Source organism: Lygodium microphyllum, chromosome 8 (genome assembly GCF_053477565.2).
Source record: "Lygodium microphyllum isolate KBCC chromosome 8, Lygodium_microphyllum_v1.1.10, whole genome shotgun sequence".
NCBI classification, from domain to species: Eukaryota; Viridiplantae; Streptophyta; class Polypodiopsida; order Schizaeales; family Lygodiaceae; genus Lygodium; species Lygodium microphyllum.
Window position 1 is genome coordinate 157,160,901 of NC_141142.1, and position 27,023 is coordinate 157,187,923.

General features: G+C 43.1%; 1 protein-coding gene across 15 annotated transcripts in view; it reads left to right on the forward strand.

Moving 5' to 3' along the window:
- Nucleotides 1-351: 351 nt before the first annotated feature.
- Nucleotides 352-27,023, forward strand: part of LOC148033039 (potassium channel KAT3-like) — a 101,861-nt gene continuing 75,189 nt past the window's right edge. For 6 of the 15 annotated variants that reach the window (XM_087683757.1, XM_087683769.1, XM_087683760.1 and 3 more), the window contains exons 1-2: nt 352-857; nt 1,396-1,611. In XM_087683757.1, the coding sequence (XP_087539883.1) occupies nt 643-857; nt 1,396-1,611 (431 nt within the window). In that variant the 5' untranslated portion in view covers nt 352-642. Of the gene's footprint in view, nt 858-977; nt 1,144-1,395; nt 1,612-4,761; nt 4,779-4,973; nt 5,059-27,023 lie in introns of those variants that run through there. The other 9 variants (XM_087683754.1, XM_087683759.1, XM_087683766.1 and 6 more) reach the window with 9 other exon arrangements.

A 27,023-nucleotide genomic window follows, 5' to 3' on the forward strand; every position in this document is an offset into this window, starting at 1 on the left:
TGACATTTACTGCTATTTGGTCCAAAGAAATAAGAAAAATTGTTGTGGGTTTGCACGTTAATGTAGGGATCAATCACTAACCTTAAATAAACTTCCTAATTTTCCAACATTGAGCAAAATATTTTACCTTCATTTTATGTTAATTGTTTTATACAAGATTCACAATTTTGAAGCAAAACGTTTTATACTCACTCACCTTTTATTGTTTAGCAACAAAAAGTAAGTGCCTTTCTTCAAACCATTCAAGACCAACCACATATCAACCTAGTTCCTAATGAGACTATGGTTGTTTAAAACTTTGGAAAATAAGACTATTCGATTGTCTAGAACAAACATTGGTGTGTGATGGCCTACATGGAAAGAAAACATTTTCACCGACGAGATGGTGATTTCGGGGGTCGCTGCAGCCCCGTCCTTTGTTTCTCTTGCGCGCGTGTAGATCGTCTCTGTGTGTGTGTGTGAGACGGGTTGACGGCCTGCTGCTGACGCGATCGATAAAGGAATGTAAATTCTATCATACTCTCTCTCTCTCTCTCTCTCTCTCTCGCTGTGTGTGTGTCGGGTTGACGGGCTGCTGCTAACGTGATTGATAAAGCAATGTAGAACCTACCATGCGTGCGATATCATCATCAGTCGACGGAGATGACGATCCAAATGAAGATTCAGCAGCCCATTCAAAACGCTCTGCAACTGCTGAGGAAGTGTGCCGACAAAGCGTGGCTGATGGTGTGTGGCCACGAGGGCCCGCAGGCACGCGACAGCTTCTCCACGGGACTACTGCCCGTCTTAGGTATCAGAAGCACCAGCTTTGGGCGTGTCAGAAAATATGTTATCTACCCTAATAGTGCCCGATACAGGTGTGTGCGTCTCTCTCTCTCTCTCTCTCTCTGCCTTTACAGAGGATATTGTTCATATGCACCTTCGAGAGAGTTTTGGCTTGCACAATAAGTTTTGACACTTTCCTTCTTTGGGAAAAGGGCCTCTTTTCCGTGGTGTTTCCCTATAATGCTTAGCAGTATGAGCTTTTGTGAGGGAGGGACCGCAATAACAAGCAGTCCATTGTGGTCTCTCCCTGCTCCCAACTGCCTTGACAATGGACTCTCCCTACCCCCAACTGCCTTGCTGCTAACTGCACCTAGCTAGGTATGTGGTCCCTCCCTCAGCCGAAGTGTATGATGTTGTCGTCATTCACAAGGTGGAAATTATAGTGGGAATCTATCTAAAACTTCTTGTGTATATACCTTCCAGAGGGTTTGTTTAGCCTATCCCTGTTCTGGAAACATGGAAGCTCTCTTTATGGTCGACAACCTGAAAGGGCTGAAAATGCTTAGTTCCAGTCAGTGAATTTGTGTGCACACACAACTGCTAATAGGCCTACTTTGTCTGAAAATGCAGATGGTGGGAAAACTTCCTGGTGTTGTTGGTGATTTATACAGCCTGGATGTCACCCTTTGAGCTAGGCTTCTTAGAGACACTTAACTGGGGCTTCCTAACAGCAGATTATGTAGTCAACTTCTTCTTTGCTATTGATATTGTTGCCACTTTCTTTGTGGCTTATTTGGATCGAGAGACACAACTATTTCAGACGAAACATTCTCGAATTTCTATCCGGTAAACTAAAGTGTGAAACCTCACTTGTAGAACAATGAATCTGAAATGGATGTTTTATAAGCACAATTAGCAAATAGACAATATGTAGTTTCAAGCTTGACTAGATTCTTTTAACTCTACAATTAAAGTCTTGTAAGCCAAAAATCTCCACACACACACACACACACACTCTCTCTCTCTCTCTCTCTCTCTCTTTTGTGAAGAAGCTTAAATTAAATGAGAATATTTATATCAGGCCTTTAGGCCAGCCAAAGAACCTAAGGAGTTAGGTCTACACCAATGGGATCACCCAAGTGGGAGGTAGTTTCATCTTTAGAAACAATCGCTCCTTGCTAGCCAAGAACTTACAAATTTGTCTTTGTACAAGAAATTAGTGTAGATTTTTGAGCATTGATATGAAGCCAAACCAAACAAATTCCGAGCAACCATTGCCCTATTCATATTGGTTCGGTCAGCCTTAAGAAACATAAAGGAATTGTCAGCTGAGTGATTGACCCAAGAGTTGAGAACCACTAGAAAGAGTTCAACCAAATGATCTTCCCATCATTAGGCAACTTGTTTAACAAAGAGAGCATTGGGTAAGTGTCCAATGTGAACAATAAAGGACGAAGAGGGTATCCTTGTCAAAGAGAATGAGGCAAGGCAATCAAAGAGAATTAAGTGCAATATGTGCCACAACATCCAAGTGACTATATCAAAAAAAGAAGTTATGCGAGGATCAAAACCCATGGTAGCCACCATCAATTGCTGTAGGAAAGAAATTATGCATGATATTCCTTCCCTTCCCTTAATGAAACCATATTGACGTGGACAAATGAGTTGCAGAAACAATTTGTGCAATCTATTGGCAAAAGATTTTGTACAAGGAATCCATAATAGAAATGGATCTCCATCACTTCAAAATATCTGGGGAACGAACCTTGGGCAGTAAATGAATGACCGCAATCTTGCAATTTGAAGGAACAAATTGGATTTCCATATTGTAAAGAAATTCTTAACTACAAAATATAGCATAACCATATGACAAACACATAGATTGATAAAGAAATGCACTTAGGATTGAGATAACACAAAGACACGAACATAGAAGATGAAAGAGTCCGAACAATGAAAAAATATGATGCTCAATGTAGCAAACACACCATGTAGGTGAATGCTAAACCTTGAACCTTCACGTCTCTAGGATTGGGGTAGTGAGTATGAGCTGAAGAGTGTGCCGTACTCTAACAAATCATGAAATGCAATAGGTAGCATCTAGAGAAATCATACAGTAGCAAACACAATTTAGGAAGGTTGGATCAGTGTGTGAGGGAGTTGCGCAGTGCAAAAAACACAAAACACAATGGTGGTTGATGACATGGCAATTGTACGGTAGGTCTGATCAGCAAAATGTTGATTGCAGTCCATGTGGTAGTTGATGGTGATTGCAGAATCAATAAACATAGAGCTGCAGGCCATATGGTAGGTTGGTGATAGTTGGTGGAGTGCAATGGTAGGAGTAGTGATGATGAATCAGTAGTAAATGCAGGCTGTAGACTAGTTGCAGAGATTGAGGGAGATTAGTCACCAATAGGTGCTAGATGTTCGACAACAAGTAGCAAATAATAACTCAAATTGAGATATTCTCCATGAACGGGGTGTGGATAGTAAAGAGTACATTAGTAATCTACAAAACAAGAATGTATCGAGTGGAGGGCAGCCTATCTATTTGCAGATGGATGGGCCCTCCTAACAGCGTTTGGCTTATGGGACATAGACACTTTAGGAACACATTTCTTTTTTATGAAAGTTTGGTAATTCCATTAATCAAGCATGTTTTGGGCTATTTAATTAGATTAATTAGCATATAATACATTTTTAGCTCAACATTGTCAAAATATGATTGCTGTGAAAGCAAACAAGAGAGACAGTAGGATTTGCAAGGAGAAACATAGATTGTGTACAACAAACACTGAGAAAGAAGAGAAACTCAAAAAACATACAAGAAGAGGATGATGATGAATCATGGAATCATCCTAAGTGAATCAAGTTGATACGGCGGAGTAGAGCTGAAGCTTTGAAGATAACCACATTGTTGTGTTTGATTCAAGCGGTAGTACCTATAGGAAATCTGCACAGTGAAGGGAGTGAAATGTAGTTCTCCGATGGCAGGATATCGAAGGTAATGCTGAATGGCGAGGAAAAGGACGGCCAATTGTAGAGGGAGCAAAATGCAGTCCTCAAGAGCCATTAGAGATGATGGATATGCTGAAATCTCTGTAATAAGATGGTTGCTATTAAGGCGACTGATGGACAGCTAGTTGGAGAAGAAAACACAAGAATATTTGATGAAGATCTTTCATTGTAAGTGGTTGTAGACATGTGATTGCTAGGCAGCCGTTCAAGAGTGAAGAAAACACAAAAACGCAGGTATTTGATATAGGGCTGATAAAGAGGGTGTAACCTACTGTAAATGGCATGAATTTGCTGCAACCAAAGCCTAATGATGATGCTAGGTGAGAAGGGCTGACGCTACTAAATGACTTGGTTTCGCAACAAGCACCCCCTCTCTGGCCCAAAATTGGAACCATGAAGGGAGTGTACTAGCCCAAGCTTAAATTTTCCTTTTACCTTAAGGTGTCCCATTCCAAAGTAGCTAGGGTATCAGAGAAAGGGTGCACGATGGCTATCCAATGGCTGACCAAGGCTATAGAGGTGGTGGTTATCTTACCAAGGGAGCCTAAGTGATCACCCCAAGGCCAAGGCATTAGACAAAGGGTGCTCATTGGCTGCCCAGTAGCCTAACAGGACTTGCAAAGGTAAATGGAACCATAGTGGACTTGTGTGTGTTATTATTATTATTGGGTAGGGCTTTTAACCTTTGATTTGATTTAGCATTAAATGAGAGTTTTCAATCAATGTGTTAAATTTGTATCCCTAGGGGAGAATAAAAGGAATGGGTAGACCCCATACGTTGGTATGTGAAAATGCTTAATCATAGGCATGTGACTGCATGCAGGCAAATTGGATAAGTGGTGTAAATGTCATTCGCTTGACTTTTAACTGATTATCCAGTGGGAGTTGTGTTAATGGATAGGAGTTTCAAGTGATAACGTGCATGTTTGCCACGTGTTATTGTTACTTAGCTTTGAAATTTGTTATTGTTTGCAGGAAGTGCGGTTCTACAGGTAGGATTTGTAGTCCCATTGCGGTATTTTGGATCCTAAATGAAACTTTTAAGTGTTTAACGGCATGTTTGCCACTTGCCAAGGAAAAGAAACCCAAGTAAAGAAGAAAAATGTAGGAGATGTTGGAAGAAGTGAAAAAAACATAGCATGAGAAACAAGACCTGCAGTAGGTCATTGAAGCTTGTGTGGTTTCAGAGCTTGATGGCGTTGGGCTGAAGAATGAAATCATGGGATGAAGTTTGCTATTGCAATTCCTCTGTTCTTTGACTACGACCACAAGGTTTTATTTTCAACTTCTCTTTTCCTTTCTCCTACTGTAAAAAACACGGTGAGTGCAGTCTTTTGTTGGAGGTGGTGTTGTTAGCAAGAGAAATAGTAGGAAGGCCGCCTTGCTTTGTGTTGTTGATGGTGCATGTAACATGTTAAGAGTTTTTTCATTAGTTAGAGAAGGGAAATGAGAGCTTTTGGTGATTGAAGGATAGGTATCTTGCAAAGACCATGTATTGTTGTTGAAGGCTGAATATACGACTTGAGTCAATGGAAAGTTTGAAGAATTTATCGTAGAAGTAGAAGCAATAAAATTATAGGTTTCTTTGGGAATGGAAAGATGTTTTCATGTGGCTATGTTTCATATTCACATAATATGAGTCTTTGCAACTTTGAAGTTCTATGGGTCTTGACAACTTTGTAGGGTTCTATCATAGAAGAGTATATTGAAATGTATGTTTTCCAAGTTGGTATACAGATCTTGAATAAAGTGGGAGTTACAGTTAAGTGCAGTCTTGCAGTCCTTGCAGTAGTACTCACCACTCCACAGTGAGTTTCAAAGCTTTGTAATGTTTAGCCATGAAGAGTATGCTGAAATGCGTGCATTTTCATGTTGAATACTTATTTGGAATAAAAGAAATGGTTTGCTGCCCGTAATCTTGCATTTTTTGGAGCAATACCTGCACTACTTGCAATAACAGTTCTTGCAGTGGTCCACTCCTAAAAACAAGGAGACTAGTAAATCTGAATATTTAAGTTGTTATAAGCCTAGATTGAGCTCTTAATGGAAAGATAGTGATATAGAGAACCTTATTTTGCATTTTGCGGTGTTAATTCGAAAACTTTTGTTAAGAGAGATTCCTAGCTTTTGTCTTGTGGTATTGTCTTGGGAGTTGATAGAGGCTGACTGCCCAATTCACCTACCAATGTCACAAAACGGACAAGCTATCCCAACCACCATTGGGTGTTCTTGATGAAGGAAAAAGTTATGAAGAAGCTATGGGGTGTATGTGGAGAAGCAAAAAAGAGAGATGGAAGCAAAGGGAGACAACCCTAGGACATTGCAATATAAGTTGCCGTGAATATGGTGGATTCAAAGTCGACCACTCTATGATTGAAAAGGGATAAATGTGCACAAATGCATGTTTAAAAGAATGGAATACCAATGCATTGGGTAATGCAAGAAGCGATGCAAGATGTAAAGCTCATGCAAAATGTGATGCAATGGTGTCTCTTGGATGGTGCTCTCGCAGGGAAATCATTCACTTGTTCAATCGCCCCTTTACAATCATAGTCATCCAAAGGATGCGATGGCACTTTTGATATCCATTTGATGGAGGGGCCAAACTATGGTCACTAGTGAGTGGTTATTGCAATCAATAAACGGAATGATGTCAATCATATAGTGGGTGCGAAGGTCTCTTCACAGTCAATGCCTTGCTTCTATTGAAGCCCTTGCACAACAAGGCAAGCCTTGTATTTATCCAATGTTCCATAAGCTTTCAATTAGGTCTTGAAAATCCACTTGGTTTCAATGACTTTCTTGTGACTTGGACGATCCACCAAAGTCCAAGTCTCATTCCAGTCAATGCTCTCAAGCTCCTTTTCTATGGCTTCTTGCCGTTGGAGATCCTTATGTGCCTCTTGCCAACTTTCCGGCTCAGAGTACCCTATGTAACCTACTGTAAAGATAGATACAAATGTGGCATGAGGTATAAGCCGACAAATCTTCAAGGGCCCTCCAAAGTGGAATTTGGTGGAAGGATATGTGAATCCCCCATGGTCTGCTAGTACTAGTATAATAATGGGTCTTATAGAGGGGGACTTGGGCATTGAAGATTCTGTAGGTGGATCAGGAGCGGGTAACAGACTTGGCTCAAGTAGTACTATCTTTGATACAGTAGGCTCCAAGGCCGGTGCCGTGAAGTTTTGAAGATATACTAGGATTTGCACTGAGGAAACACAACATGTACGACCAAGACTAAAACACAGAGACTCAAATAGAGACAAGCCAAACTCAAACCTTAAACACAAAACTTAGAAGGCATAAACTCAACACTCAAACATAGAGATAAACATAGGGAGAAGAAACTTTGAAGTGAATGAATGTTGTAAATGAATATAAGAGTGTATAGAATGCGAAAGGACAGAGCAATGTAGTATCGGAGAGTGACATCCATCGGAGATGGATCCTAGGTGCTGTGACCACTAGTTGGAGTGTTGAAGTGCAGGAAACACCAAATACTGATCACCAGAGTGTTAGGGAACTGAGGCAACAGCATGGTACAATCTCATGTGGGTATGGAGGGCCTAGCTCTAGCCCGAGCAATAATCCCCTGTATCCGCTTGTGAAGGTGTCGTCGGTGTCTGTGTCGAGGCCTAGGACGTCTGGATCGGCTAAGCTAAACGGCTCGATCAATGAGTACTCCTTGTCTATGTGTGGACTGTGGCGGTGAGAGAGGCTCTCGTGTGGACTGTGGCTGTAACTGTATTGAAGTCTTCTGAGTCTCCTTTGCAAAGAAGTTTGTGAGCTGTCTCTGTGAAGGGCCTCGATCTCTTGGAGCAGCTGTACTCCTGAGGCGTATGTCACAAAGCCGTCGTATCTTAAGAAAAAAGAGGCCAAGGCATCGTTGATCGGTAAAATCCATGACTCTGGATAGCGGTCCAAATCCGTCTCTAAAGAGACAGTGGAAACGACCACGGACCTCATAATACGCTAGGCAACAATAGATATAATGCTCCTCTGTCTCTGGCTCTAATTGGCATATTTGGTATATGCGCTTCTCTGGTGGGATGGATCTACATGTGCTAGTCTCAATCTCTAGTTGATGTGAGGAGGTGTGCAATTGGCCAGTAGTACATCTGATCCCATGGGAAAGGTGGGTGTCCATGTATCTCGGACAAACAATAAATCCATCATCTGTAGTATGAAGGAAATGCTCACGGTAGAAAGCCATCTTTGTCCCTAGCTCCTGCCCTAGCATCAACCATGTCCGCTTGATATCCAACAGGGCAAGATCCATCTTGATGATCTTGCGGATCTCTAACCTGCTCAGATCAAGAGATGGTGCATTAAGGGAGTATTGGAAGGGGGGTAACTTGTCCATGCTAAAGCCATGTAGCTCAAACCAGGCCGACATTTGTGCATACCAACATGAAGTATCACCCTCTTTGGCAAGTTGCCTGGAGGACTCAAGGGCCAACCGTGCATGTGTCTGGGTAAGTCCCATAGGCTATGTATGTATGCGACCGATCGGGTGAGGGCCTCTACCACAATCGGTGTAGCTGCTAGCTCGGCTCTAATGATCTCATGTGGCACTGAGGCCTTACATCTAATCATCCTGGATATCATGGACACTAGGGGTTTCTCCATCGATCTCCATCCGTTGTAAGTGTGCTCTGATTTGCTATGGTGGTCAAGACTGGGCCCTGTTGAGAAACCCTTCACCCTTTATCCGCAGTTTGTGTTTTTGCGTTTCTGCGTTTTGCGTTTAGGATTTGCAGCCCCAAAAAGGGGCGCCATCCTAGACTGACTATGCCTATTTATAGGCCACTTTCTCATTCATTCCTCACGGTTGATTCATTCAGTCCATCACCTCTTCTCTCCAGCCTTTTCACTACCCTCACACCCCTTCAGGAGAACACTGCGGTTCGTGGTTCGTGGCTGTCTTCATCATCTTCCTTGTGCTAAGGCACCCTTGTTCCCTTGTCAGTCTTCATCATCTTCCTTGTGCTAAGGCACCCTTGTTCCCTTGTATCACATTCACTCCATGATTCAGAACTTCATCATTCCATTCATCAGAGTTTCTTCTCTCTTCTCTTCTCTTCTCCATGTTTACCGAGTTCACTCCGTGTTTCTCCTCGCCAACCCTACTGTCTCGCTGCTACGTCATCTTTTGACATGGTATCAGAGCTAGATCTGCTCAAACAGCGGCAAAGATCCTCCACTCCAGTGAAGGCAAAGACCGGTGGCGGGTTCGGTATCCACTTCTCTTCTTCTTCTGTTGCATCAAAATCTCGTTTTTGCAGATTTTAGGTGTTTCAGCTTGCTGCCCACACTCCGTTTGCGGAGGACATCTCAGCCGAAGCTGTCCATTGCTGTCTCCATCAATTGGCACCTGATTTCCAGCCCTCTTCACGCAGTTTGGAGCTGATTACAGCCAGACGATTGCTGTTCCTGTGCAGACCTGTTGCCGTACAGCCTACCACATCATCACAGCCATGCTGCCTGCGTTTTTTAGTCTTTCTCTCTCCTACAGGCTGTCCTGCCTGCATTTTAGTATTTCTCTCTCCTGTAAGCTGTCTTGCTTGCGTTTTTAGTCTTTCTCTCTCCTCACTTGCGTTTTTCTACTGGTTGCAACCTCTTACTGCTGGTCGCATCCTCCTCCCACTGGCAGCTCACTTCCAACCCTTCCACTATCCTCCCACCCCTTGAGGCGGACATTGCGGTTCGTGCTTCACGCTGTCCTCATACCTATTGAGGCGGACATTGTGGTTCGTGGTTCATGGTGGTTGACCTCTTCCTTCTTCAACAAGGCCCACTGTTATTCATGGCTTCTTTACCAACAGATGACCAGACTACTGGGCGCTCCTATTGTGGCATCATCGAACACACCACCGATGCTTGCCGACTTTGACCTTTTCTCCCCACCCCCCCGGAGTATATGCGTCTTCCACCAGGCACACCTTGTGCCACCTCTTCTTTCTAGGCCACAGAGATTGTTCTGCATCGGCTATCAAAGTACTATACTCAAGGCAATAAGACGCATCTGATGAGCATTAAGTCCTTTCGAGCACACGGAGGATTGATTGGCGCTATGACCTCTTGGAGATCGTCGCAATGCCAACACCAATCTTCTCCCACCTATTTTCGGGTATAGTGGCTACCACAGCTCGCGGTTCTGCAGTTCGCTCCATCGAGAGACAGCTATTGTTTGATACGGTCTCCTCGTCAGTCTGCTCCTTCGAGAGATAGTGGCTGCTCGACTCCTTTCTCTTCTTCGGCTACCCAATCCGCTCCATTGAGAGACAGCGACTGTTGCCCACCTCTTGCTCATTTTGATCCCCACCCTTCTCCACCCTTGACTACTCAGGTTCGAGAGGCTACCTCTGGGAGCTCTTTGGCACCCCAAATACCTTCTTAAGCACGACTGGCGGCACTTCCTTCGTCATCAGACATTTTGGAGTCCGTGATCCATGAGTTTTTGGATTCCCTATCTACTTTAGAGGGGGATTCAGAGGGGGATATTATTTCTTTGCCCTCAAAGGGGGCATCTACTTCTTCTTCGACTTCAGTGGGGGCCCCTCCACCTTCCACCTTAGAGGGGAAACGTACTCCACATGAAGTTCTTCATCACCCATCCTCTAGTTTCTTGGGGTGGTTGTCTTTGACCAGTCATCTCTTCTACTGATACCCAGGATCTAGAGGATCTACCTAGATCGGGGCCCTTGGATCTTCAACACGACTTGGTGAGTAGGCCTTCGTATTCCTTCGAGTATGGATGCCCAGAGCTAGTGGCTTCTCTCCCGAGATTGAGTTTCGGGTTCTCCAGTTCACTCTGTCTACTATTCTTTACTGCAGATTTCCTTTCAGGTGGAAATCTTGGATCTTAGGGATCCTCTACATCTTCTTCCTCCTTTTCTTCTTGCCTTCGTCCCTTGGTTAACATGAAGCCCCCTCCCGAGATCGAGTACGGGCATATCCTTATGGTTCTCGGCACCACACAAAGTATGACATTCCTCCTATGCATTGGATGTTTTCATCATCTTTGTACTAGGGTGCTTGGGCAAGTGAACAATTTTCCCACGAGGGACACTGTCCAAGTGGCACTTGCTGTATGAGCATTCTTCAGCATGTAGCATTGCATCTCCACCTCACTCTTCTCTTGTTCCCCTTTTTGGGCTTGAGAGGGGGTGTTGAGAAACCCTTCACCCTTCACCTCTCTAACGGTTGAATATCCTTAGAAGACTCCGGAAGGGAGGCTGAAGGGGTAGTAGAACTCGACGAAGAAGTAGTTGCGTCCGTCAAAGGTGGAAGGGAAGCCGGGGTAGAGGGTAAAGGAGGAGGAAGGTTAGGAGGGGGAGGAGCTGATGACAACGGAGTGCTAAGAGGCAACCTGGAAGGAAGAAGAGGGATAGAAGGTGGGGAAGGGTTAGTCGATGACGAAGTATCACCTGTAAGAGAACCATCAATAGGATCCTCAGAAGTTGCAACCTTATCGAAGATCACATCCTTGCTCACCTCAATCTTTTGTGTTGTTGGTTTGTAGATCGATAGCCCTTCGTGGTTGTGCTATAGCCCACGAAGATAGGCCTCCTCGACTTCGAGTCGAGCTTCGTCTGCCTCTTCTTCTTGTCCACATGGACATAGGCATCACATTCGAAGATGTGAAAGTGAGACATAGAAGGCTTCCTCCCAAAGAAAGCCTCATGGGAGTCATGTCCTATAAGGCCGAAGTCGGAGAACGGTTGCAGATGGGAATTGCAATAGCCAGTGCCTCACCCCAAAGGGAATGAGGAAGAATCCGATGCTCCAACATTGATTGGCGGGCCATCTCCACCATGGTCCAATTCTCACACTCTATTGCACCATTCTTTCATGGTGTGTTCAGATGAGAATACTCCACCCGAATATTGTGATTCCTGCAAAACTGAGAGAAGAGGTGAGAACTAAACTTGCCACCGTGATCAGCTCGAACATCATGAACTTTGGAATTGTGTCTCTGCAAAACACCTTCCACTCGTTGCAGAATCAAGAGTACGCCTAGCTCTTGTATTCCAGAAAATATGGCCACACATAACGATTGAAGCTGTCAACAATCAGTATGAGATACTTGGCCTTCCCTAGGGAGGCCGTGCCCATAGGTCCACAAAGATCGATATGAACCAACTCCAGTGGAGAAGAAGCCCTCCTAGAAGCAAAGTGTGGGTGAGGTTGCCTATGCTGCTTGCCCCTCAAGCAGTTGGGGCATAAAGTGTGAAGAGGAGGGAAATTAGGAAGTCCCTCCACCATCTTCCTTCGAGAAGCCTGCCAAATCGCATCAAGGTTTAGGTGCCCATAACAAGCATGCCAAAGCAGGCCAAGCTCGTGGGAAGTCCTTGCATCTAAGGCTGTGAGCTTGTAGAGCTACCCTCCTGTGTACGTGCCCAAAGAGGTGCACATGTAGAAGCATCCTCCACAGTGACTGCATCCTGGGTGAAAATGACTTGGGTACCTAGCTGTGTAAGACTATGGATAGACAAGAGGTTAAAACCCAAATTAGGTACATAAAGAACTTTGGCAGAAGAAGACTGCATATCTGAGAACAAAGGTAAAGTCCCCACGCCTTGAATAGGGATAGTAGAATTGCCACCAATGGTGATAGTGTCCCCTTTGGAACATACATCTTGAAGCCAATCCTTCCTGAAGGTCATGTGAGAAGATGCTTCGCTGTCCACAAGCCAAGGCTTCTCATGAGTGGTAGAAGCTAGGGCTATATCCTCCACCTCAAACAAATGGACAAAGGTAGACTTTTTGGTAGCGGGGGTAGCCTTCGAATCCTTCGAATCCTTCGAATCGTGCTCCTTCGGCTTCAAATGAGGGTACTTCTGCCAACACTTCTCTTTAGGGTGAGAGCCCTTTCCATAGTGTGGGCACTTGGGCTTCTTCTCCTTTGAATCCTTCTTGTCCTTGGTCTTCTTCTTCTACTTCTTCTTCTTCCCGCTACTTGTACTTGTAGTAAAAGCCTTGGTGGAGCTAGAACCATTGGGCCCCACCTCTCTGAGTCACTCCTCATGCTCCAAGAAAAGCGGTGAAAGCTCCTCCCATAAGAGTGTCTCGCGGGTCCTTGAGGTGGTAAGGCTGGTGTAGAAGACATTGAACTGAGGAGATGATAGCTGAGTTAGAAGATTCATAGCCAGGTCTTTAGAGGAGATCTTCCGTCCAAGAGAGGCAAGCTCACTCCTCATATCCTCCATCTTTATGATGTGCTCCTTTAGAGAGGGAGAATCATGAAGACTGAGTAGCTGCAGCTTCTTCTCAAGGGAGATCTTATGGCCAAACGTCTCGTGTTGATACAAAGACGTAAGCTTTGCCCACACTTTCGCCTCAGTTTGCAACTTGCGAACATGCACAAGAACAAAATCTTGGAGACTTATAAAGAGAAAGGAACGGGCTCGAGAGTTGAGTTGATCCCATAAGGTGGTACGGTCCATGGAGACCCCATCATTAGGGTCCTTCTCCGGACGAGCAGTAGGTGAAGAAACAAGTGCCCATAGATCGAAAGTGTCGAGGATGCACTCCACCTTGCTCGACCATAGGAAATAGTTGGAACCATCCAACTTGTCTTCCTTGGGAAATGAAGGGAGAATGGGTACCTATATAGTGGGAATTAGGAAAGGCATGCGAACATCCAATGGATGCTTCTCGGACGGAGCCTTCACAATAGATGGATCCCTTTGAGAGACATGGATAGAAGGATGGGGTTGAGGAGACTCATCCCGTCTGTAACCAGTCTTTCTTCCGTGGATGGGTGGTAAATCCTTGATTACAACTTAATTACAACAATAAACAATTAATACAAATTTGAAAATACAAATTTACCCACTGATCTTGGACAATGCACACCCGATTGGCTCCGAAATTGGCGCCCCTTTCGGTATTTCTTTAGCTTTATTGAAGAAAAAGTTGATTTACAAATCTCCCGATCCCTTTCGTAATCCAAACTCCCCTTGTTGTCCAAAGTGACCAGCAAGTCTTCAATCTGATTTGCCCCTTGATTTGTGCACTTAATTGGCCTTCACCCTTTCATAGACGATGGAAATGCCCCAAATTCAATGGCTGGCTAGTCCTCCATCTGAATTTAGCTGAAATTCACCTTCAGCCCTGAAAAATCCAAGTCTTGGAGCTTCCAATTTTTGACATGCTTCTTGAGGCTACTGCTAAACCCTAATTTCTGTTGTAAATTAGGATTTACAATAGAGAAATTTGCAGGGGTCCAAATGCTGAGATCTTCAAAGCAAGGCTGTGAAATGGCTGGGAGAAGAGAGAGAATGTTGAGGAGAGAGAAAATTCAGACTTTCTTCACGAAGAACTGAAGAAAATCTGTCATTTACTGCTGTTGCCTTGTCTCAACAGCTTCTAGATGCAAAGAACTGAAGAAAATCAGTCATGTACTGTTATTGCCCTGTCCCAACAGCCTATAGAATGGCTGCAAATCTGACTAGCAGCTTCTCCTTCCTCTCTCTTGCAAGCTGAATACACTAAAAGTGCCTCTCTCTAGCCCCTAAAGACGTTTTTCAGTCTTGCATGGGCATTTTTGACAAGTGACAGCCTTTCCAAATGGTTTTTCCAGTATTATCCATAATTAAATATTTATTTTCAGTCTTTAAATACTGAAAATTAATCTAATAATTATTTTGGTGCCCTGAAAAATAATTTGACTGGCCAATAATTAAATTGGCTAGGCTACTTTCTTTCTCGAGTGTCTCTGCGCCATCTTTGACCATTAGATTGGCATTTGGTACCATTAAGTGCCACTTCTCTAGTGTCACCAATTGACACTTATGGCCAAATGAATGACCTAGGCCAACAATTGACACCAGATACCACCAAGTATCTGTGTGGCATAACTTACAGTAACTTTTGCCTTTGACATCCTATGGTTTTCTAGAGTCGTGGGCTCGTAAATTTACTCTAACCCCAATTGCACCTTACATGTGCAACATATACTTAATCATGTGATTAAAAATTAATCCACATGTTAAGTGAGGTTTCAAAACTACATGTCCTCATGACACCGTCTACAATCACGAAACTCCCGATAGTCATGTCTCCGTTCAAAGGAGTGGTGAGAAAGAGGCTCCTCCTCCATGTCATCAAAGCTCGAAAATTGGTAAGACATCCTTCAAATCTGTAATCACCAAGCAATCTGCAATAGAAGATAAGCAGAAAGGGCCGCTTGCTCAAGGGAGACCATAGTAAATGTTGTCACCTGCAAAAGGAGAGAAAAATCTTTGGCCTGAGAGAAAAAGTGCCGCTTGTTCTCCAGATGAAGTTACCTCCTCTTTAATTGATGTTGCAGACCCCCAAAGGGTTGCGTGTGATGAAAACACAGGCTGCAACCACCAAAATAGCTGTCGCCTCCACCTCTAGGAGTTCTAGATCAGAAAAACGCAGGTTGTAGAGGCTGTGTTTGAGCTTGGAGCTGCACCGCCTTGGCTGCAATGGGTGGAGAAAGGGCTGATTGGATGGTTGGTGTTCTCCTCTACAATGCAAAGCTCTCCTTTGTGCTCTCAATTAGGCAATGATACAATGTGAGAGTGCGCAATGGAAGAAGGAACATGAACACACACACACACACACACACACACACAGAGAAGAAAGAAAGAAAGTTATATTAACATCTACGAAAGGCCAAGTTGGCCTATGAGACCAAAACGTTACATACAAAATGTCTGGAAAACTTTCCAAGTCCCAGTAAAGCTACCATTTAATGCTATGATATTCTAATTGAGTAGGTACAAAATGGTATATAGGCTGGGTACAATTCATATGTGTTCCAAGCATGGGGAGAGAGAGAGAGAGAGAGAGAGAGAAGAAGAAGAAGAATAAGAAAGTTATATTAACGTCTACAACAGGCCAAGTTGGCCTATGAGACCAAAATGTTGCATACAAAATTTTTGGGAGATTTCAAAAGTCCCAGTGAAGCTAACGTTTATGCTATGTTAAACTAAATTGAGTAGGTACAAAATGATATCTAGACTAGATACAATCTAGAGGTACTCCCAGTGCGGTGTGGAACTGCTCCTGGAGTGTTCATCCTAGGATGTCCCGCATGGGTCGGTCTAACATGGAGAGACTAAAGCGGTGGGGCAGGGCCCTCCGATGGCGGCGTAGTATCCCTTGTATCTTCGACATGTGTCTTCTGTGGGGATGGGGGCCGGTGGGGCGTGGGCGCCGGGCTTTGCCTCTTGCTGTGGCTATTTCTAAGGTGGTCCCCTGGGGTCGGGAGGCCAGTTGGGCTGGTGGGGGCTCGGTGGTGGGGAGGGTAGCTGGTATTTGAGAGAGAGAGAGAGAGAGAGAGAGAGAGAGAGAGAGAGAGAGAGAGAGAGCAGAAAATGAAGGAAGAAATACTGCACTAACTGAAATGAATGCTGAATACGAAGTTGTGGACTGATCAGTCCCTGCACATAGCTCGAAGCATAAGGGAGGGCACAAGATCAGGCTGGAAAAGATGGCAGTACCATTGTCGGAGAGGAGAGGGAGTAGTGTGTGCTGAATTTGCAAGAAGTGAATGAGAATGACTAGGGGGGATGCTATATAAAGCCCTCAACCTCCAGATTTGGCTGACCTACTGGCAGCAGCCCTAAACTGGCTGACTGCCCAAGAAATGGGCCGACTGCATAGGGAATGCCCTAATTGGGCAGACTCCCACCCAAAGAAGAAATGCACACTAAAACAGAAACACACTAGATTGATAGAGCTTCTCTGTCTCTTGCCAGACTCTGACTGCTATACAAAATAGGGTAGGCTAACACCATATTAAACTTTTTTGTTTTCTTTTGTTTGTGGTGAAAAGTTAATATCAGGGGTGGCAGCCGATTAAGTAACAGTGGACTAGAAGATGGGAGCAGTGATGGTACACCCAACAAATCACAAAATAGTACGAGTTTACCCAACCACTTGAGGATGTCGATGATGATAGAAAGGTGATGAAGTATCATGTGAAAAAGAATGGTCGTGTAATCCGTCGGTGGAAACAACTTAGGATACGTCCAGTGGTGCTCTGCACAATGGGATGTATAGCATGCTATATGTTGAAAAATGCTCATGTAGTAGGTGTCACTTGAATAGTGTCCCTCTTGGGAAAATTGTTCACTTGCCCAAGCGCTGTAGTACAAAGATGATGAAATCATGCAATGCATAGGGAAAGGTATAATAGGGGGAAAAAGGCCGATGTTGAAGACAAGTGCTGAAACGTGTAGAATACCAAGAAGGTTAGGACCCTCCTCTCAACCTAGATGCCAATGCCGAAGAAGAAAGAGGAGCTTGAGGATGCCGGTCTTTATGTGGTGCCAAGAACCATGTGGATGAAGATGTTGAAGCATTCCTACTAGAAGAGCAAGGATAGAAGACACCGCCATGATAGTATCAAGAGAGATGTTGCATGATCCTCCGCGGGAGGGAAAGCCTCCTCCATGCTGGTAGAGGAGCAAAACTCCAAGTAGATGGAACCATGAAAGGAACGGTGTGCATCTCCTTTCTCTAGCTCAAGAAGGACTGGTGCAAGCTTGTATGTTGGTCTACACTGAAATATGAAACCCTGCAAAAGAGATTAAAAAATTTGCAAGCACATAAGGTGAGTAGTGAGATGTTCCAGAAAACAAAACTAAAAATAAAAGAAAACATAAATAGGCATAAGGTGAGTAGTGAGATGTTCCAGAAAACAAAACTAAAAATAAAATGCTAAAATAGCCATTAAAATGACAAATAAAAAATCCCTAAAATATCTAGAATGTGCCTAGTCCTCTCTAGCATGCACAGACTTAGCTAGGAATTGACATATTTGCTAACACCCTCTCTCATATCTTGGAGGATCTGATACAATACAATATACCAGGATAATGTCCTACCATAGTACATACAACAAGGAGCACTAGAGTAGAACCATGGATACCCGAGCAGTGGGTGCGCAAGCCACTACCAAGGTGCCTGTATAGCTGCGGAGAGAACCTGATTCGATGTTGATCGTATTAGCTCCTGAAAATAGAGAAGAATCATAGCAACTCTCAATATTTGTCAATAATGTCTTGTAATAGCATACAAGACCATCTTGTCAAAATTGCCTTTGAACATATGTGACCATGGATTCCTCGCTAATCGCCAAAGTGTCCCCTCGTGTGAGCTCAAACTAGGAGCCAATCCTGCTCTTTGTCAAAAAACCATCTCATCATGAACTTGGATGTCAATCCCAACTCCAGGATTTGAACCTGCTAGACTTAGGTCGATGTGTTAGGGAAACCCCTCTTGGGAACTTGTGCATCGGTATACTTGTATAGATGAGGCTCTTTGACCCCATTGCACCACCCTCTCACACTCCCTCTCTAGTACTGGAGAGTTGTGAGGGATGACCGCATTATTTATACTAGCAACCTGGAAGGGAGGCCCCTATAGCCATCGCTGGGGCCACATAGTTGGAGCCTAAACCTGAACCTAGAGATGAGGAAGACTCGCTGAGAGAGTCAGCACCCTTTGTCACTATGCGCTCTTGCTCTTGTTGCAAAGCTGCTAATGTCGTGCAGCCCTTCTGGAGATGTCCCTTCTTGCCACAATAAGAGCACTGAGACTTCTTCTTCTGCTGCTATATGGCACCCCTCTTTGAAATTGGAACATCTGAAGCACCAAGAGATAGCATCCTCATAGAAACTTGAAGCTGAACACAGCAAGGCTCCAACATAACATGGGTAGATGAGTAAATAATGTGAGCCGGCTTACCATTAGGAGGAGATGTTGGAGGAGCCATGAGGAGGGAGATATAGAGAAGATGAAGACAAGGGATCTTCAGAGAGAAAAGTATGACAAAAACACGTACTCACAAGGATTGCATGGGTTCAAAGCAGTAAAGAAAGTTCACAGAGAGAAAGATCAACAGCAACAACTAGAGTGTAGTGATGAGAACATGACAACTAGATGCACACGAACCCTCTCTAAAGCTGAGCAGTGTATCGCAAAAGGAAAATACGGACCAATCACAGCTAAGAAACAACCTGTAACCTGTCACCCAGCCCTGCGCAGAAGCAAAAGAGCAAAATGCAGATGCTGATCAGTAAAACACAGACAGTAGCTGCATTAAATGCAGTTGACCTGTAGGAAAACAGGTCACCTCAGCCTGCTGTCCCCAAAACGCAGATTTGGAAGAGTCAAGAACAGGTCCCCAGCCTCGAAACAGCCCCAAAAAACTGTAAATGCAAATGGCAGACTGCAAAATGTTGAGAAAATAGCAGAATGGGCCGAAAATTAGCAAAGGAAGGTCACCTAGGCTGTACATCAGTTGCAACAGCAAGAATAGGTCCAAATAGCATACAAAAAGTCAAAATTGAGATCTGGAACTGTGTTAAACAGCAGTAGGAACAATGATCCTACAATCTTATACCATGTTAGAAGTGGATGTAGTGATGGAAGTGTGGAAAACTATTGTAATAGACTATTGAACACAAGAGACAAAGGAAACAGAAACACTACAAAAGAAAAGAACACTGCACAAAGAACTCAGAGGCAAAGAGATACTTAGGAAATGGAATCCATATACCAAGATATGAGATAGTGTAGAACCAATGTGAGTCACTAGTTGTGAAGGCACTGGCACCTGCTCCTCTCCCTCCACCAGGACCCATCAAATGATGAATGACAGATGATGCATAATGACTGGAGGAGGAGCCTGAATAAATAGGCAAAAATAATGCCATAAATAATGTCAGGTCAGCCAGCATAAAATGCTAAAACAACCATCAAAATGACAAATAAAAAATACCTAAAATATCTAGAATGTGCCTAGCCCTCTCTAGCATGCATAGACTCGGCCATGAACTGACATATCTACTAACATGTAGATGTGAGCTAGTAAGAAATACAGTGCTCGTGTAGAAACCCGATGAACTTATTGGAGATAAATTCACCTCTACTATTACTTCTCATACAATCTACATGATGATTTGTTTGGTTATGTACTAGAGGCACCCATGATGAGAAGACCACTAGGTTGTACCTTGCCACAAGCAGTCATTAAACGAGTTTGAGAGTCTATGACCTCAATTGTGGTTGCAATAAATAAGATTGCTCGCGCTGATCAATAATGTTGTTGAATGGTTAAAAGTTTTACTCCAAACTAGGGGACATAATACACACCATCTAGTGAAGCAAGATCTCGGACCCTGTTAGTATCAAACTTGATGCGACTTAGACGATGGATCTTGATCGAGGAGTTATTCCCACATTGGACATTCTCAGCTGCAAGTGCTCAGGGAAGAAAAATGTCATGGATGGGGATCACATGATGGTGGCTCCACTCTCCACAATCCAAATAGGAGAAGATGTGCTCAACTAGGTAGAGTGGGCCTCTCTAGTCACCTTGAGGTAACTTGTGAATATGGAGTAAGCTCACATCCTCTGATGTCTCTATGGAGGCAAGGTTGGCCTTTGGACTAGCTGACTAATTAAACACGTCTTTTGGAGTTGAGAATAAAATTGAATGTGATGGCTAACTAGTTGGAGTGTGGGTTTGGCCTTGCCACTACTCGTGATTTTGGTTGCCACCACCCTGCCTCCCCTGTGGGGGGTTTACTTGATTAGGGGGTGGGGGTCTAAGTCTTAGTTTTAAATTGGATTCCTCTTACCCTTGATCAACACTCGTCATCAAAGTGGCTAGCCTTTTGACAATGTTGACAATATCTATTTTTCTTAGGTACATTTTGCCACTTAGGTTTTAAGGACTTGGAGTTTCTTTGTGACTCACTAGTTTGGTTTTGTGTTTGAGTTTGGTTTGGTTTTGGTTTTTCTTGCATTTCCTTTTGCTCCTTTGAGAAGCAGCAATGCGAGCCCTCTCTAAGGAGGAGGCACTACGAAACCGATTGAACAGTTGAGCATAGTGTAGTAGCTGGCACTTAAATTCATAAATATAGACATGGTAGGCCATGAGATCAGGTGATGCACAAATGGAAGTATATTCTAGGTAGTTTGTTCAAGAACAAGGTGACGTGGTCATCAAGGACTTAGGAGCCCTCATAGTGGAGAATTCAGTGAGAAGTCACTGATACTTAGCCACCTTGATTTAAGGTCATCCCGATCAGCGAGTTTAAAGTTTGAAGCTCATGGTCGAGGTTTATATGATAGGTCATATCCTGAGCTGCGTAGTAGTTAGTCAAGTGTTCACATTGCTCTAATGCTATATTAAAATACTATAGTTGTGAGTGAAATTTGGGAAGTAGAGTGTAGACCTTGTATCAACTCAACTATAGTGGAGGCATTTCTAGCCTTGCATGAGTGGACCGCCTTTGGTGAAACATGTTGGAAAACGCAACAGCTATGGAGGAGAGAGAAAGGAGAGGGTAAGAAAGCTGAAACGATAAGAGTGTACTTGTTGAACTGAAAGTTATGGATGAAAGCACAAGCCTTAGGTCTAAGGTAGACCAAACCTCACTCAACTGAAGTCAACTAAAACTAGAACTAACTCTAAATGTGGTGACAACCTATTAACTTAGTTGTGTTCACATTGCAAACAAACTGATTAAAACATTGGACACTTCCCATAAAATTGATGAATTTTAACACCCTCTTGCAGTGCGAATGCGGTGGAAGTATAGAAAGACCAATCACCAAATGGTACCAAGTTCAAGGACTTTCGAAAAGCCTCAAACTTTCTCACAAGCTAGTGCTTTGGTGAAAATGTTAGCAACATTTTCTTGCGTAGGAACATACATCAAACAGATCTCTCTTGCATAGCATCTCTCTTTGGCATAATGGTAATGTCCCTCAATGTGTTTCATGCGAGTATGAAACACATGATTCCGTGCTATTGCAATAGCACCTTAATTGTTAGAAAGAATGGGTGTAGGACCCTCCAATGAAATTTGTAGATCAGCCAACAATCTATGTAGCCATACACATCCCACTGTTGCTATGAAGGCTGCCCTGTACTTAGCTTCACGAGAGAAGGTAATGATTGTAGGTCGGTTCTTACTTAGCTATGAAATGCATGAGTGACCTAGAAAGAAATAGTGTCTACTAGTAGACTGCCTTCTATCTAAATCGCTAGCCCAATTTGAATCATTGTAAGCTTGTAAGTGCAAGTCTCTCCCCTTGGGAAAGACAACTTGCCAATGTATTGTTCGTGGGCTGTGCATAAACTTGCTCACTTGCGTGTTGCAAAGGTAAATAAGACAGCCAACAGCCTGGCACTAAATTGCAACATTAGATATCTCTTCACCATCATTTATGGACAGCTTGAGCCTTGGCTCCATAGGAGTACACATAGGTTTGCAATCTTGCATATTAAACCTATGCAAAAGCTTATCCACATATTGCGATTACGACATAATGATGCCATGTTGATTTTGGGTGAATTGAATCCCCAAATAGTAGTGTAAACATCCCATATCTAACATAGCAAAAACTTGTTTTAGTTCAGCCTTAAAATATGCAATTTTATGATATTTTGGTCTGGTGAGCAACATTACATCTACATATGGAATGATAACTAGCAAGTCCCCCCCTTCAAAGCGGGTGTAGTTGGACCATTTGTGAATCAATGTTGGCCAAATGAGCTTTCAATCTTAGGCTACCATGCACGAGGAGCTTGCTATAAGCCATAAAGAGCCTTATATAATTTGCAAACCATGTGCTCTTTGCCTTTCACCACAAACCTTGGAGATTATGACACATAAACATCCTTATGTAGGTCACCATTCAAAAATGCTGTCTTGATGTCCAATTGATGTACTTTCCAACCATATTGTGTAGCCATAGCAATGACACACCTAACTGTACTCATACGGGACATAGGAGCAAATTTCTCCCCATAATCTATGCCCTTTTTTTGTGTATATCCTTTAGCTACCAAACGTGTCTTGTACATGTCTATAGTACCATCAGCCTTGTGCTTCAGTTTATAGACCCATTTGGTACCAATGGCTTTCTTGCCAAGTGGCAACTCAACAAGATTCCAAGTATTGTTGGTGGCAATAGAAAGTGGGTGCAGTTGGACCATTTGTGAACCAATGGTGGCCAAATAAGCATCAATCTTAGGCTACCATGCACGAGGAGCTTGTTATAAGCCATAAAGAGCCTTATGCAATTTGCAAACCATGTGCTCTTTGCCTTTCACCACAAACCTCGGAGATTATGACACGTAAATATCCTCATGTAGGTCACCATTCAAGAATGCTGTCTTGATGTTCAATTGATGTACTTTCCAACCATATTGTGTAGCCATAGCAATGACACACCTAATTGTACTCGTACGAGTTGTAGGAGTAAATTTCTCCTCATAATCTATGTTCTTTTTTTGTGCATATCCTTTGGCTACCAAATGTGTATTGTACTTGTCTATAGTACCATTAGCCTTGCACTTCAGTTTATAGACCCATTTGGTACCAATGGCTTTCTTGCCAAGTGGCAACTCAACAAGATTCCAAGTATTGTTGGTGGCAATAGAATCCAATTCTTCTTGTATGGCTTGCATCCAATGTACATCCCATTGGGCGTCTCCAAAAAAGTAGGCTCATCATCATCATCTAATAGTGAGCTCATAAATATATATTTATCATAAGAATCATCTACTTCCGAAAGATCAGCCAAATGAGCCCCAAGTGACAAATATATCTAGTAGTCCTAGTGTGTTGAGGCAAGGGAACATCCATTTTACTCTCTTGGAGAGTTAGCAACAACCATCTTGGGACTATTTTGGTTGCATTTATAGCAGCCCTTTGTTGTTGTACTACATGTTCCACTGTTAGAGGCAAAGCATCATCAAGTACCTGTTGTTTAGGAGCATGTGGTGCAGCAACAGCTTGCTAAAACAATTTTGTCCGGCCATTTATAATAGGCTTGGACCCCAAAGAAAGTAATAAGAGGCCTTCAAATACATAGGTGGTTGGAATTTCAAACTGATTATGTGAAATGTTGTAGTTTCAACAAAGACTACATCTCTACTGACAAACACTTTCTTTATACATGGATCATACAATCGATAGCCTTTGCTTTCTGAACTATAACCAATAAAAATGCATTTTATGGCCTTGTCATCGAGCTTTCCATGAAGCTCCTTCGGCACATGTGCATAAGCTATATATTCAAACACTAAAAAATAATTAACCTTTGGTTTCTTTCCATGCCAAGCCTCGAAAGGTGTGATAGTCTTTAGTGCCTTTGCTGGTGCATGATTCAAGACACAATTAGTACACTAAAGTACCTCTAACTCAAAAGAATGAGAAATATATTCCCTCCTCTATCCGTGCAAAGTGTTTGCACTTCCAAACCAGTTTTTCAAACCCAAGTATAGGATGAGTAGTCATCTATAAAAGTGACAAAATAGACATGACCCCCAGGTGCTCGTGTCCTCATGGGACCACATACATCTAATTGTATTAGCTGCATTTTTCAGACAGCACGCACAACACCATCCTTTTTGAAAGAAAATCTATGCATTTTACCCAAGTATACATCCTTCACATGCATGGGGAGGTGGGGTTCCATAGGAGGTAAGGCATCCATCACTTGACAATGCCAAAGAGTCATCAAATTGCCAAAACTCAAATGACTTAATCGGGCATGCCATAGCTCAGCATTTTGCATAGCGGGTATAAGAGTGCTCACTGTTAGAGCATTATGAGAACTCTTATATGTGTCCAACAAGAAAAGGCCCTTATACAAAGTACTTGACAATCGAAGAGCATAGTCAAGCTCTCTATCTTTGACAATACACTTGTCATCCTCAAATATGACCTGAAATCCATGCTTATTGAATGCTGAAATAGATTATTTGTGATACTAGGCACAAACGAGACATCTAGAAGCATAAAGTCTGAGCAGTGATCAACACTAAATCAATGCCACAAACATCATAATTGTTGTTAGTAGCACATGTGACATGCTTCCATGCAGGGGCTAAATGCAATGATATGAACAAATACTTCCCTGAAGTGATGTGCTTGGATGCCCCATTTTCAACAGCATTAAATGCACTATGCTATGGAAGTGTCATAATTGCGTGTTAAGAATGCATAGTCCTACTCTAGAAAATTGCCTGTAGCATCCCCATTCGAAGACCAAGCAGTGGATGTCTCTTGGACAGCCAAACTGGAGTTCTTCTCCTTGCCAACCTTTTCCTGCATTCATCAATGTAATGTCTTGGTTTCTTATAGTAGTGGCATTTTCCCTTTTTCTTTGCCTTTTTTGTGTCTTGGGCAGCCTTGTTAGATGGCTGTCCCTTATCAGCTTTGGGATAATTTTTAATATATTGCTTTGCTTTACCCTTGCCTTTATATTTAGAGAGCATGGCTACATCCCTTGCATGCATAGAAATATTTATTTGAGTTTGTTCCTTTTGCACAAAATAGCACCCAATTTGCAATTTACAACAATTCAGTGCTGTACTACTAGATGTGCCTCGATATGCTACCCGATATTAAATGCAGCAACCTAATGCTGAACATCCGCAAATTTTATTGCAAGTTTTCAAATTTATACAGATTTTTGTGTTGAATCTGACACAAACAGCAAGATAATGCTGTTGCAACACTTGTATATTGCTTTGGGATGTGGCAAGCAAAAGCCCCAAATCTTCATGAAGAAATTATGAGAAATTGAAGAGATTTAATACTTATAGCATGAAAATATGATGAATTGTCATCTTGGAATGCACACAGACAGCAATCAACAACTTCAATTTACCTTGGGATGCTTGCCGGATACAAAAATCACAAAAGCCCTAAATCTTTAGTGTAAATGTTGAAGAAATTGCACAATTTCAACAATTTTGATGAAGATTCCCACGAAGGAATTAGATCAGAAAAAAGCCCCAAATTTTTGTCACCTTGAGATGAGTGCACGAGCTGAGGGGAATAGGACTGTGCTGTACCGCATAGGGTGGCTCAGCTGGAGGCATAGGGAGCTGTGCTGAGGTGGCGGCAATGGCTTAGCTGTAGTAGCAGCAACTGGGTGGCTGTGGAGGCGGTGCTGAGCTAGGGTAAAGGCGTAGTAGGTGATGTGAGCAGGGGTGGCAGTGCTGTACAGGACAGCGGCGGCTGCTGCTATACAGGTTGGGTAGTGCAGGCCACTGATTGGTGGGTGGTGTAAAGGTGGCAGCATGACTAGACAAAGTTGGTGGGTGATGACATTGGAGACACCTTTTGATGCAGGCATCTGCTGGCAGGCAGCACAACAGTATGGGTGGCTACAGGTAGTGGGGAGGTGCAGATATAGTAGTAGCCTTGGGATGAGAGCTGACTTGGTGGCTACAGGACCTCGGACGGAGCAGCATCGGCTGGAGGGTGGTTGAATGGAACCTGTGCACTTACGTCTCTAATGCCAAATGTTGGAAAATGCACCAGCTATGGAGGAGAGGGATCAAGAGTGAGATTAGACACTGGAGTAGGTAGTGTGAGTTGAAACGATAGAATGTAGTTGCTGAACTGAAAGTTATGGATGAAAGTACAACCCTTAGGCCTAAAGTAGCCCAAACCCTTGACTCAATTGAAGTCAACTAACTCTAAATGTGGTGACACAACTTACTACTTAGTTGTGTTCATAGTGCAAGCTAATTGACTAAAACATTAGGCATTGCCCATAGAATTGGAAAAACCTACCAGAACAAAGTGAGAGTTTGGGTGGGGTTCCAGTCCTTGGACAAGGTCCCACAAGTTTTGAGAATCTAGAACATGTCTCATTAGGTTTGACCATGTGGTATAGTTAGACCCCTTAAAACAAGTCTTGTCGATGAAAGTATGCTTGGTTGATGAAGACCGTGAGGTGTCTAGAAAGAGGGGTGAGGTAGGTAGTAGGGATAAGGAGGGGGATAGGGTGTGTACGCAAAGATAGGCTAAGAGGGACCTGCAAGGGCATGTGGAGGAGGCATGAGGATTCTAAAAGATGGGTGGATTTTGAAATTGAGGTATGAATGATGTAGATGTGAATGCATTGAATTGATTTTGTTTGATTTAATGATTGAAATTAAAAGAAGATGAAGATACAGAATGCAACAAAGTGAAACACCAAAATCATTTTGACTATGAGAAGAAAAATCAAAAGAAGGAAAAATGGAAGAAGAGTTACAAGACTTTTCTTATAATCCCCTCTATATGTGTTAACATACGTTTATCATGATTGACATACGGAGCTGTGTCTTCCTCATGATCTTTACCAAAATGTTGCAAAGAAGTAAAAGTAAAAGAAGAAGGAACAGAAGTTGAAACTTGTGTACCTTGCACTGGAGTAGAAGGAAGAGT